This window comes from Opisthocomus hoazin, chromosome Z (assembly GCF_030867145.1).
Source record: "Opisthocomus hoazin isolate bOpiHoa1 chromosome Z, bOpiHoa1.hap1, whole genome shotgun sequence".
Taxonomy (NCBI): domain Eukaryota; kingdom Metazoa; phylum Chordata; class Aves; order Opisthocomiformes; family Opisthocomidae; genus Opisthocomus; species Opisthocomus hoazin.
The window spans coordinates 65,396,309-65,409,255 of record NC_134454.1 but is presented as its reverse complement, the minus strand read 5'-3'; the positions used below and the strand labels follow the sequence as shown (position 1 = coordinate 65,409,255).

Genomic DNA, 12,947 nt, shown 5'->3' with positions numbered 1-12,947 from the left:
CGCTTCGTCCTCCCGCACAGCGGCACCCGCAGCAGCTGGGCCACGGCAGCACCCGCGCGCAACTTCAGCCTCTGAGCAGAGGCCTGCCCCAGCGCGGTGCATCCCTCAGCCGCACGGCTCTTCACCGCAGCCCCGCGGTGCCGCCTCACGGCCCTGCGTTGCCAGGCCCACTGGGGACTGGGCGCTCCTCGGGGCAGGGAACACTGCAGGCAGCCCGGCGACCCTGGGCACCGCGCCGTGGTGGTTAACGGCTGCTGCCAGCACCCGCCACCTCGGCCCCACCCGACTGCGCCCACTGCAAGGCCGCGCTGGCTCGGCCGGGGCTGCGGGGCCGGCCCGGGCGAGAGGAGGGCCGCGGCCCGCTGCGCGAAGCCCTGGGCAGGCCGCCGCCGGGCACCCGCGGCGCCGGTACCGGGGGGCAGAGACGGCGCTGTTGAGCTGGGCACGCTCCACCGACGCAACACGTTACGTCAATGTGGGGGGGGAGGGAAGGAAAAAGAAAAAAAAAAGAAGATAAAAATCCCCAAAGAGGAACTAGGCAGAAGCACGTGCTCCCGCCACTGCCGCTCAGCCCGGCCTCCCGCGGCTGAAGGGGCACCCGGGCCCCGCCCGCACCGCCGGGCGCCGCAGCGGAGGCGGTGGCCCCGGACTCCCTTCGCCCGTGGCCCCCGATCCGGCACAGCCGCCGGCCGCCTGCCCCCCCGGCCGGCCTGTGGCGAGCCCGGCCCCCGGCACCGCCCCTCGGCCGTCGTCAGTCACCGGGCGGGGCGGGGCGGCGGAGGCGCGGGTTGGTGGACGCGCCGGGGGGTGGGGCGGAGGCAGTGGCGGCGGCGGGCACGGCGTTGCTGAGGCACTGGGGCGGTGAGCGCGGCAGGGGGAAGCGGGGCCCGGGCGGGCGGAGGGACGGGCGCACGGCGAGCGGCGAGGCGACGCGGCGGCAGCTGCCCGGGGCCGGAGGGAGACGGTGGCGGCGGCGCCGCCGCCGCTGCCGCGTCTGCTGCTGAGGTAAAGTGAATGCCGCCGCCTGACCTGGCGCTGCCCCGCGGACGGGTGCCGGGGCAGGAAAGAAGGGCAGGGCGGTGCGGGACCGTGCGGCCGCCCGGGACCCGGCCGCCGCTGCGGGGTGACGAGTCGAGCGGGAGCGCCGCCGCCCCGTGCAACTTTCTCCCCGGACCGGATCAGGCTGCGGCGCCGCCGAGCCCTCCGGCGCGGCAGGCCGGGGCGGGTCGTCCGCTGAGGCCGGCGCCGAGCCCCGGGGGTGGCGGAGCCGCTCCCCCCGCCGCCGGGGGCGGCCCGGCCCGGCGCTTCCTGGGCGGGCAGGGCGGGCGGCGCGCCGTGCGGGGGGGGAGGCCTGGCGGCCGCGGGGCTGCCCGGGAGCCCCGGCCTCGCCGTTCGGCGCGGGGAGCCGGGCTGCCCCCTCGCCCGGCCGCTGCCCCCGGGGCGACGGAAAGGGCGTCCTTGGGAAGCGCTGAGGCGGCCGTCGCCGGGCGGGGAGCGGAGTGCGCGGCGTCGCACCTGCCTGTCCCCGGGTCATCGCCAAGCTCGGCTCCGCAGCCGTCGTCGGGCCGGGGAGCACCGTGTGGGCGCAGCCGTGCCCCGGCGGCGGAGGGGTTGCGGGGCCGGGCGCGGGGAGCGAGCTGCGGCCCCCCGGATAGCGGCGGGCAGCGCCGGCCGGGTGCGCGCCGGTGCGGGACTCCCGGAGGGGTCAGCTGGCCGGCCTCTTAACGGGACGCGAGGTCGGTTCGTACTGCCTTCCCGGGGCTTTTGATTACTGTTGTTATTGCTTTAACGATTTTTCTGAAGTGGCTTTGATGCTGCCCTGCCTTTTTCCTTAGGTTTGCAGCGCATATAAACTCTCTGACACGTTTTGGAATGGGATGTGCTTTACGGTGTCCGCAGCGAAGTTAATGTACTTCTTCCATGTGTACATAGTTGAACTTGTTCAGCGGTAGAATCTCCACAGGCTCGAAATCGCTCTGTCAAAGACTGAAAGTGGTATAAAGGCATGACAAGCGTGCACGTCCTTCTTCACAATACGTCACGGACCTCGGTTCCTTGCAGAAAGGAGTATTGCGGTGTGGTGCTTACCTTGGTCGTCTCCCTTTGGAGAGCAGCAGCTTCCTACTGCAGGGGCAGCTGCAGTTTGGGTCCCAGGTGTGTGCAGGCACCTGGTGGGGAGGGGAGCCAGGCTCCAGGTGGGTTCCAGGCTTGCACCTCAGCTGTCGTTATTTCAGTCCTTCCCCGAGTACATCAGTGTGCCCTTCTGTTGATGAAGCTCATAATTGCGGTGGGAGGGATGTTCGTGTTAGGCACTGTTTCCCCTGAGGTTTTTGGAATAGGTATGAGAGGTGACAGTATGAGGAGATATGGTTATTAAATGTGTTGATATAAAGGTGAAGAAGATCTTTGCTGTCTTGTGTGGCGTGCCGTATCAGTAACACACGCACCCGTCTGGTCAGGGTGATAGTAACATGGATTTGCAGGGTAGAAGTTTTTATTTTCAGTCACAAAAGGAATGCTAGCTAGTGTGGGAGGAAATGCTTGGGTACCATTGGAGTGGGAGCCAGACACCATTTTTGAGAGGGAGGGAGGGGGGAAGAGGGAGTGGAGGGGAACTTTTCATGTCCCGTTCCTTTTCCACTTCAATTTACAAGAATCTCTCGCATCTTTCTGTTTAATTTTAATTTTTAGAACTGTTGAAATGCCCAACATAAACCATTCTGCTGAGAGACCAGAATTCTGCCTCAACTCGGGAATCTTTTGTTGGGATCAACCTCTTAGTAAATAAAAAACAAATGCGTGTTTGATTTTCTTACAATACTTCTTCCTCCTTTTCCATTCCACCGGCCAAATGGAAATCCAGTAATACATCATCTCAAATATAACAATGTTTCTTGCCTAAAGCATTTGGGTTTTTTTCCCCCGCTCTATCTAAGATGGTCTCCGAGCTATTTATTTTAAGACTGATCAGCTTAAGTCAGTTTGAGTTGAAATGTCGGAGTGCAGATAGCACATTAACTTCACTTGGAGTAAAGGGAATTTGTTTATACGCAGTCTTAACAGAGCAGTCTTTGGAGACACTGCAGTGTTACTGGCCTGGTATGGAGAACCGATGCCTGTCCCCACATTCGGGCTGTCTGCAAGGTTCTTGGAGTCTGAGTCTTGCTCCATCCTGAAACACGACAGACAGTGAGAACAGAAAAAGGCATAAATCCAAGAAATTCAGCATGGCTCAGCCATGAGAGTGTCTCCAGGTATAAGAACCATAAATGAGTCTGGAGATGCGATGCTGGGGGCCCTGTACCAAGGGCGGTGCTGAGGAGTTACTGCAGCTCTCAGCCCCAGGGAAACTGAATTTAGGGAAACTTTGCTACCATAACTGCACTGAGTTGTTCTAACATGTAAGTAAATTGGACTTCTGTCCTATCTGATTCAGGTTTTGAGTTTATAAAATATGCTTAAAAACTGTCATAAGCAGTTTTTATGCTATTACAACACTTCCAGTTCTGTATTGTTGTACCATGTGTAGGAGATACAGGTACTCATTTTAAATGTCTGGCCATAAAGTTGCTACGATACATTTGATAATAAAAGCTCAGAGGAGTAGGTCAAGTCAGTTAAATTATGCCGTGTTCAGAAGACCTACTTTGTGGACTGCCAGAATACCTGTAGGCAGTAGGAGTGAAATGAGTAGTTGCAGCAGAGCAATTGTTGAACCTTTCTTAAAAAGAAAATAAATATTTCGGAATGCTTAGAGTCAAAGTGGTAATTTGCTAGCAGGTTTTGCTGTGCATAGTTGGTTTTGATTGGAAACATTTAGATTAGCTTCAACACTTAGATTTAAGGTGTGTAAGTGCATTTTGTTCCCTTGCTATATGAAATGGGAGGAACCCACTTTTGTAGAGGCTTCTGTACAATTTAATTGATACTTATGCTTTGGATTTTTGTTTCCTTTTTTTCCTCTAGCTCTTGTCTGTATGCTTTCCTCTGGCAGAAGAGGCAAAATGAAGAATCAGTGAAACTCTCTTCACATTAATTGCAAAGTCTGTGCTGTTTGGTGGTGTGAGCTAAAGCAGCATAGTTTGGTTTTTCTGAAGTGGCTGCAGAAATTTCTTATTAAAATTTTGGTGGGAGCTGGATGCCTAATCCACGTGGATAGATTTGCAAGTTGTTAAAATAGATACTTGCGTGTAGGCTTTTTGAAACAAGAAGTCTAACTCAGGCTCAGATAATTCTTTCCTACAGCAAAAACTGGTTGCAAGGGATGATAAGGAAGTTCTTCGAGAACTTACAAGATTTTCTTCTGTGTTCTGTTAAGAAAGATGTTGCACAATAAGCTGCAGGGAATTATATTTAGACCTGATGGACTGAAGAGGAGCCGTGTACAAATTAGAGATCAGGGTCATTCGCTGGCAAGGGAAACCCATACACATTCTTACAAACACACTTCGGCTTGTCAGTTAAGCCATGTTCTAGGGACTTAATGACTGGGACATTAGAGAAAATGGTGTGGAAAAGAGCTGTCAGAGGTTCCCTGTTCCACTCCTGTCTCCTGGTGTCTCTTTGCAATGTAAAAGGGAGTGTGTCTCAAAAAAATCAGCTTTCTGTACACTAAGTACATAGTACACAGTCAGTATTTTACCTACTGGTATTACGTAGCCCCCTTGGGTCTTTTATTCAGCTATAGTTCAGGAGTTCAGTGCAACTTTGAGTAGTTAGCACTTTCTGGTTGCCAGTGTAGCATTTCAAAATATGATTTGGCTTGTCTTTTTAAGTAGATGAAAATGAGTAACAGTTGAAATAATATTTAGAAAACTTTCACTGTTCTATATGTCTTTAAGGTACTTTTTTTCTAAATTGATTTTTTTTTTAGTCATGTTTTCCCTTTTTACTTTGTGGTTGGGCAACCTTGAGTCAAATGTTCAGGCCCTGTATTCTCTTGCCTGTAGCGTAATTTAAGCATACTCCCTGATATTTTCCTCCTGCTAGTGCTGCTTAGGTGGTCTGGGCGTGCCTGTTTCAGTTGCTGGTTGTTCTTCTAGTATTATACCATAACCACATTAAAAAACGTCTGGAAGATGGGGGAGTCGGGAAGACCCTCTTTTTAAGAAATCAGAAGTATGGTATTCATCAAGCAAAAGCATGTTGGACTTTTTGGTTCTTCTGCAGATTATGAAAAGACCCCTCCCTCCAATAGGTTTTTGGAATATGGGCTTTTGGCTGGGGACTGTTGCCCATCCTCACCTTCTGCATAAACAGCAGGAGACTGAATACCCCGGTGGTGAGCATCAGTGTTAATTATAGTGAGCTCCACCTCTGTCCTGGCAGACCTCTTGTGGGGAAGGGTTGTGGCGGTGTATCTTCAGGGAGATAACATGTAAAATCTTGCTGCCAGGTTAGATATTACACTAAAGGTATAGCTTCAGGGCTTGGCCCTCTCACTCTGAGACTTCAGTAGCCGTAAGGCACGGAGAAGGAAACATGCCTCATACTGCAGAGGTGCAAATTTCTTACAAGTAATTAGACATACATGCCATATAAAAAACCAAGCGTTAACTGGCAGATATTTTTGTGAGGTCTCTATATTGTTATTTAGGGCTCTTTTGTGGGACACAACCTCTGCCAGGGACCAAGGAAGCTTAAGTCTTAAGTGGAACCCCAACTTCACAATCATCAAGAGAATTTGAAACGATTTCACCAGTTTTCTCTTCTCTTTCCAGGAAGAGCATGTGTGCAGAGTTTGACGGCAGCGTATGTGAGGTACATGGGCAGTCTGTAGCAAGTACATCTGAAGAAGGTGTGACCGGCTACAAGAATCAGCCGCACTTGAGTATGGAGACCCAGCAGTGCCAGCAAGCGCAGAAAAGGAACTAATTGGAAGAGTATTGCTAGACGTAGAAGTGGAACACATACTTCTGCAACAATCATTGACTGAGAACAAAAACATCAGTAAAAACATCAGCAGTGAAATGACAGTTCTTGGTGCTTCTTGATTCTCTGGTGGATTTTATTACTTAGACATTGCTATTGCCATTTTTGTGATCCCATTTAATACATCTTGAATCACTCTGTATGTAAAAATATAACTGGACAATTGAATTTTGATGCTGTTTAATAACACTTTTGAATGTTAAATCATTTGCCAAGATGAGTGCCGAAGGATATCAGTACAGAGCTTTGTATGACTACAAAAAAGAGCGAGAAGAAGACATTGACTTGCACTTAGGAGATATATTAACTGTGAATAAAGGTACCTTACTAGCACTTGGATTCAGTGAAGGGGAAGAAGCAAAGCCAGAGGAAATTGGCTGGTTAAATGGCTTTAATGAAACCACTGGGGAGAGGGGGGATTTCCCAGGAACTTATGTAGAGTACATTGGAAGAAAAAAAATATCTCCCCCAACTCCAAAGCCTCGTCCTCCTCGACCCCTTCCTGTAGCACCAAGTCCTGCAAAAGTTGAAGCAGAGAGTGAGCAACAAGGTCAGTACTGTTCTCGGAAGGCGTGTCCCGTGTTTTTGAGATATTTTTGTTTCATAGACTTCTCTGACTGTACGTTTATGTGTATAGCACCTGCTGGTCAGCTTTTTCAGTGCATGGCTCATTTCAGTCAATTAAGAATTGTTTCTACTTCATAGTATTTAGCTTACACACTTTGTAATTTCATGTGCTTTGTCTCGGGCACCACAGAGACCAGTAACTTACTGTGAGGTACATCTCACAGGTTGGAAAGTATGCTTATAATTCACAACTGTAAGGACTTAAATGGAGAATGAGCAGGGTAACATTTATTTTAGGTTTTGAAGAAGTTGGTGGATGTGTCTCCCTCTGTGGTTCATCAAAGTCACAACTGAGAAACTTACTGGTTAATCCAACAGTACGAATTCCAAATAAACAGTATATTCCTATGATAAATCTATTGCTAACAGCGAAAAAATATATAATTTATCATGGAGGTTTACCTGCAGCATTAAATGTGAGAGCAGGTATTTAAAAATGAACAACGGAATGATGATAAAGAGAAACAGAGATTTCATGTTTTTTGGAAGCACGGCATGCAGTAGAAAAAATTGTGCTTACATAAGCAAAGGAAGATATTTGCTTTATTTAAACATGAATTGCTTTCTAACCTACATATGCCACAGTATGATGGGCAGAACTCAAAATTTGATCTGCAACTCTTCTGTTAATAGAAGAAAGAGTCTCCTCTTTTTTTAAGTGGAAAAACTTTAGGGTTAAAACAAAGACAAACCACCCTTTCTCCAAGTGATTTATCTCCTTTACCTACGGTCATTCAGATATTTGGGGCTTGCATATCAACAAGCCAAATCCATCTCAGGATAGGGGTTACATTGGTCTTTCCCTTCTCAAAACTCTGGAATAGCTTATAGTGCTTCAACATCTAAAACTTCTTAAATTATCAGTGTTCCTGGCTGTAGGAAATAAAAGTTGTAGTATGTGATCCTAATTCTGACAGTGACGCCCTAGTCCTGAATAGTATCATCACCCTCTGCCTCCACAGAGGTGTTTGCAGCATCCCTTGCAAAGCTGGGGTATAAGTTTGTCAGCTTCCATCGCACTGTGCCTATTACAAGTTTATATTCAGCTGTGCAGGTAATCAACACAGATAAGAATGGAAATATAGCAAATTGTATGTGGAAACCTGGCAGACGTATTTCTAGGTTGGTGGGGGCTTAATAGAGAGTAAAGTGCTCAAGAGCTGCTTGTAAGTGTATAATGCCCAGGTGTACATTGTTAGAAGGAAGGTGGGGACAGGTGGGGGTGTAGAGACATTTGAGGTTAAACTGTCCCTATTTCTTAAGTCCTTAGACTCTTCAGCCTCTAGTCATTAGTTGCATGGTTTCTCATTAGACGAATTTTGAAAACGGAGTATGTGCTTTTGAAAGAAAACATGATTACTTCTTTGATCATTCCTTGTAATGGCTATTAATATGTGCTGATCAGGTAACACTGATGTTACACACAACCACCTGTGGAGGTGGTTGTCTCCATGATATGTAACTGCAGAATAAACATGGCTCTTTGGATAGATGCCTCAGTGCTGACAGGTCATTTTAAGAGGCAGAGTGTGGAAAGAAAATATCATTCTTTACATGTGCCTGCTGTGGTGAAGTAACCGGCACCCCAGGCTTTGATGCATTTATTGTTTTAAACGTAAAGTAGTTCTTTGTAGCTTGCTTGGTCTCTGTAGTCGTGCTTGCCTGATGCTCTTGTTCACAGCTCAACGCTGTGAGCTGGCCACAGCCCTGTGCTGGGAAGTCCTGTTGCTAATCTTGCAGTTTCTGAGCCTGCCCCGCAACTGTATTTGTAACAGACATATATAGGGGTTTCAGCTGCTGGGAGTTTCTCTGGGAAATTCTGCTGCAGATTTCGGGGGCTCTGCTTAATGTAGACTTTTCTGCTTCCTTGGAATGAGACGGTGCTCCAAGCCTTAGTGATTAGATCTCTCCTAAACTGAAGTTCATTTCCTATATATAGTATATTTACATACAATGTGTTAATTTTTAATAGCTTGGGACTGAGCGAATTTGAAACAAGAAAATGTGCTAATTTAGCTGGGAATCTTAGTCTTGAAGTCTGCGCACATGACCCTGCCATGCTCCAAAATGTTTAAGAATCAGCTTGCAACCCAGCCTTGTGTTTTTCTGATGTTAAAAAAAAAAAAAAGCTAAATTCAGCTAACTCCTTTTGAATTAAAGATTGTAAGCTTCATATAAAAGGCTAGGCACCTTCAGTAATGCCCTAGAATCAGGAATTAGAGCCCCCTCAACAGAATTAGTGGAAACACCAAAATTTAACTCCAAATAGCTCAAGAGTCAGGTTTAATTACTTTCAAAATAATGTATGTTTACTTTAAAGAAATTGGGAAAAGTAATAGCAAGTGGACTCTTTTAAAAAGATCTTTTTACTGTGAAGAACTAAGGCAGAGAGTGCTTTAAGTCTTAAAAACTTAATTTGGGAAATAATGTGCTGAAAGAGTATTGTAAAGAAAAAAAGGTGAAATTTTGAAGTGAGCACAATGATACAAGACTTATACCTATGGTGAAACAGAGGTACCGGCAGAAATACAGTTCAGATAAAGAATAATGTAGCAATACATGTTTGACTTTCAGGTGGCTTTACTGTTTCTGTATATAAGATTTGGTGCAGGGAGTAGCACAGTAAATATTGTCCAGCAGCCAATGTAATGGGCAGTGGGCCAGAAGATTCTTCTCAGGATCATACTTCTCTCTACACCCCTAGAGTGTATTTCAAATAAATAAATGCATAGCATGAAACTTGCTTGACCAAATACAGTCAAGTTTACATTTTCAGTACTAGATGATTTGAAACTGCTGTGGATCAAAATGACAAATTAATGGAGAACTGGAAGCAGAGTTCTTGAATATATGTCAGTTATTTGTTATCCATACACTTCTTTCATTCTGTGAAGAGTCAATTGTGTGTGTACTGCTGTTGTGTATATGTTGAATATCAGAAACTTAAGTGGATATTTTAGAGAAAACGTGTATAATCATATAAGTTCTTTTAACTTTACCACATACATAGATTTTTTTTTTTTAAGAAGATACTTTCTAATAATTTCAGTATTCTTTAATACTTAATTACTTACTTTGAATGTTCCCTCACCCGGCCTTGTTAAGCTTGATCACTTGCTCATCAGTGTCCAGATTGTTTTATATTAGATCAAGTCTGCAATATTTAGGCACAATGCTGCCAGTATTCACAATGGTGTGGTACCCGTACAGAAATTATCATAGACATCTCAACAGACTTTGCAGTCAGTGAGGCTAGCAATGTGGGCAGAGTTGCTCATCAGGACACTGTATTATGCAGTCACAGTCTTACTTATACAGAGGCAGGTCTTTAAATATTAAAAACCAATCTGAAAACAAAACTACTGGTGGTCTCAAATTCTATTAAAATATTCATTTATTTATTACAACACGTCAGTCAAATATTTCCCCAGATTTTTATTATATCCATGACCCATTTAGATTTCTAGAACCATTGGTCAAGAGCAGAACTGAGGCTCCTAGACTGAAATTTTAGGACTGTTGCATTTTCCCTGTCTTCCACTTCCCTTTGTCAGTAAAGAAGTAGATTGAGTCTGAGTTTGTGGGGCTTTTTTTATATTTTATTGCCTCTGATAAGATGTGAAAATAAATGGGATACAAGAGCCCCAGGAAGTCACTGGCACCTTTCAGTTTTGAACCTGGTGCAGGTCAGAGCTATGGCAAGGCAGATTTAGTTCCTGTTGCTGGTGTGAGGCTCTCACTGGCCCAACCTACCTTTTCCCAAGGTTTCTTCTTCCACCAGGCAAGGGTGACTGGCTGCTGCTGGAGGGATCAAGGCACTTGCAACGGTGGAGACCCAGCACAGCGTGATCTTTATGCCCTCCACTAGACATAAGAGGTTTATGTGAAGTAGTAAATATTTGGTATGAAAATACTTTTTTTTTTTCTGGAAATGCTTTCTGTTTTGAATTGGAACTACATAGGGCTGAGTCCAGCTGAGTTTTGTGAATTTTCATTCAGCTTGTCTGATGCGGCTGTGTGCATTTAGAGTTGGTTTATACAGTGTTGTTTCTCTACCTGCTTTGCAAAGGCTGAGCTTAAGCAGACTTTGGACCGTAAACCTTTGATTGGCAGAAATACTTTCAGATTTAACTTGGAATGCTAAATTCCCACTTTGAATTGAAGGTCAGATTGCAGGAGGGCAGATCAGAACTCATATGAATAATTTGTCTGTTTTGATGTTTTGAAACTTCCTGCAACTTCCTGTGTAACTTAAAAGGGTTGTGTACGTTGACACTTCATACCATTTCAGCTGTTTTAGAGCCTAAAAATAATCCAAAGCTCTTGCTTCTTGTGATGGAACTGTAACATGGATTTCTTTTTTTTTTTTTTTTTGGAAAAAACACCATTTTTTACAATTTTCTCCTACAGCAGATACAGATCAGCAAATTAAGACAGAGATAATGACACTGAACATTTGGAAACTCTTTCCATTCAGAGACCAGGTCATGCTATATCTGACAAAGATTGAGACTGATGGACAGCATAAAACCGTTTGTGAATGCTTGAACTGAACATGCTGTTGGATTTCTTTCTTTAGTTTTGCTATAAAGCCAGTAAAGCAATTGCGTTTCTGAAAATTAGTTACATTTGTAAATTAGGGGACATAAGGGTGAGTGGAATGCAGTGAGCCTGGAGCCTCCATTGGGAAGAAAACTGTCATCATCTCTCCTGATTTAGGCAAATGGAAAAAGGAAATGATGGGGTGAAGTGATGAGTCACTATATCATTTGGTAAATATCTTTGCCACCAGAGCCCTTGGATTCATTCTAAAAAGCCCAGTTTGACATAAGCCTTGGTCCCGCTGCAGTCATCAGAACTGCCCTGCAGTCATGAACTTCACCAGTCAGTTGCTTTTGACTCACACTGAGAAATGGGGCAGGTTCACGCCAGAGAGCCTTGCCAGCTCCTTGTGGTCACGTTTCTTGGTGTACAGGGCAAATTTCTAGCTGCCAAATGAGCGCATGCATCTGAAAGCGGATTTTTCAGGCTGCGTTAGAGTGAGGCAGAGCATTTTCTTCACAGTAATAAAATCGGGACGGTAGTAACTAAAAAGTCTTTGTAAGCACCACAGAGAGCACGGGAGTATGCTTCAAGCACTAGTACAAACGGCACTTCAGCAGTGGACCTGAGGAAGTTCATTGTTGATGCGTGGCCCCACCTGCTGGTAGAGGGGGAAGGAAGCGAGAGGGAGGAAGGAGCTTAAAAACCAGCACCTTATGTGTGGTGTTTTAATCTTCAGAGGATAAGAGTGAAAGTGAGAGGGAGATTTTGAGAAGAATATTTTAACTGATCAATCGATATTTCTGGTAAGAATATATTACTTCGGACGCACAGACCCCACTTTCGATCCTCAAAGGCAACCTCAGACCTGAAAAGGCCTGTGTGGCTGAGATACATCTTTTTTCCCTAGCTGTATCAATTAGTCTAACAAAATGCTGCTTTTTGTTACACATTTTGCAATAAGAAACTGAAAGAATAAGACACTCCTGTTTTGATGCTGTAAGAAATACTTGTCTGTTTTGTATTGCACCAATTTTAATATGCTTTTCTGTAGTTACAACAGTGGCATTATGTTGAGTGACTGCTTACCTTTCTTTAGCCTTCTGTAATACTAATTCAGTCTGTTAATACTTCCTGCTGACACATTTGCTCCTGGGGCAGATAATAAAACAAGGCAAAGGTGAACTAGCCTGCTCCTCTCCTTGGAACCATTTTAGTCTGTCCCTGTAGCTGTGATCCAGGAACATCTGAAAAAAATGCTGGTTAGCAAATAGTTCTTACTTAGTCTTGCATGTGATAACATCAGTTTGTGAGTTTCAGCAACACATGGTACTAAGTATTTGCCAAGAATGGATCATTCTGCACCCCGAGCAAATAACTGTGCCCACTTAAATAGTTGGGTGATGCCATATACGCATCTAGATTTTCTTGTGTGAAAGAACACAGGTGTTGTAACTGCAGCTGGCTGTGCACTCTTTCACATCTGCGTCTTGCTCCAAAGCTGCTTTCCATGATGAACATCCATGAAATCAATCTGAAGGCTAGAATACAAAGAACTGCTTTCATTTCATAACTAAGAATGACAAGGGGAATTACAGGATTTTAAAGAAATATTTATTTTAACTGGAGAAGGGTTTTAAGTCGTGAGAATACTTCGGTGAGAATCTAGGTACTTAGGAGAATTTAAAGAGAATTTTTTGCATTAAAAAAATCCCCAAACAAACTGTGGTTAATACTTGCTAACTTCCGTTCATGTTTTCAGCAAAATATGTGTCTCAAATGCAGTCCTATTTTGTGCTTGCATTAATAGAAGAGGAGGTTTGGGTTGGTGTTTTTTTTCTTTTTTG

General features: G+C 45.5%; 1 protein-coding gene across 4 annotated transcripts in view; it reads left to right on the top strand.

The window, feature by feature from the left end:
• The first annotated feature begins 842 nt into the window (after nt 1–842).
• PIK3R1 (phosphoinositide-3-kinase regulatory subunit 1) overlaps nt 843–12,947 on the top strand; it is a 64,906-nt gene continuing 52,801 nt past the window's right edge. Inside the window, exons 1-2 of one of the 4 annotated variants that reach the window (XM_075446831.1) lie at nt 843–861; nt 5,721–6,481. In XM_075446831.1, the coding sequence (XP_075302946.1) occupies nt 6,148–6,481 (334 nt within the window). In that variant the 5' untranslated portion in view covers nt 843–861; nt 5,721–6,147. Of the gene's footprint in view, nt 862–910; nt 1,006–1,839; nt 2,196–5,720; nt 6,482–12,947 lie in introns of those variants that run through there. The other 3 variants (XM_075446828.1, XM_075446830.1, XM_075446829.1) reach the window with 3 other exon arrangements.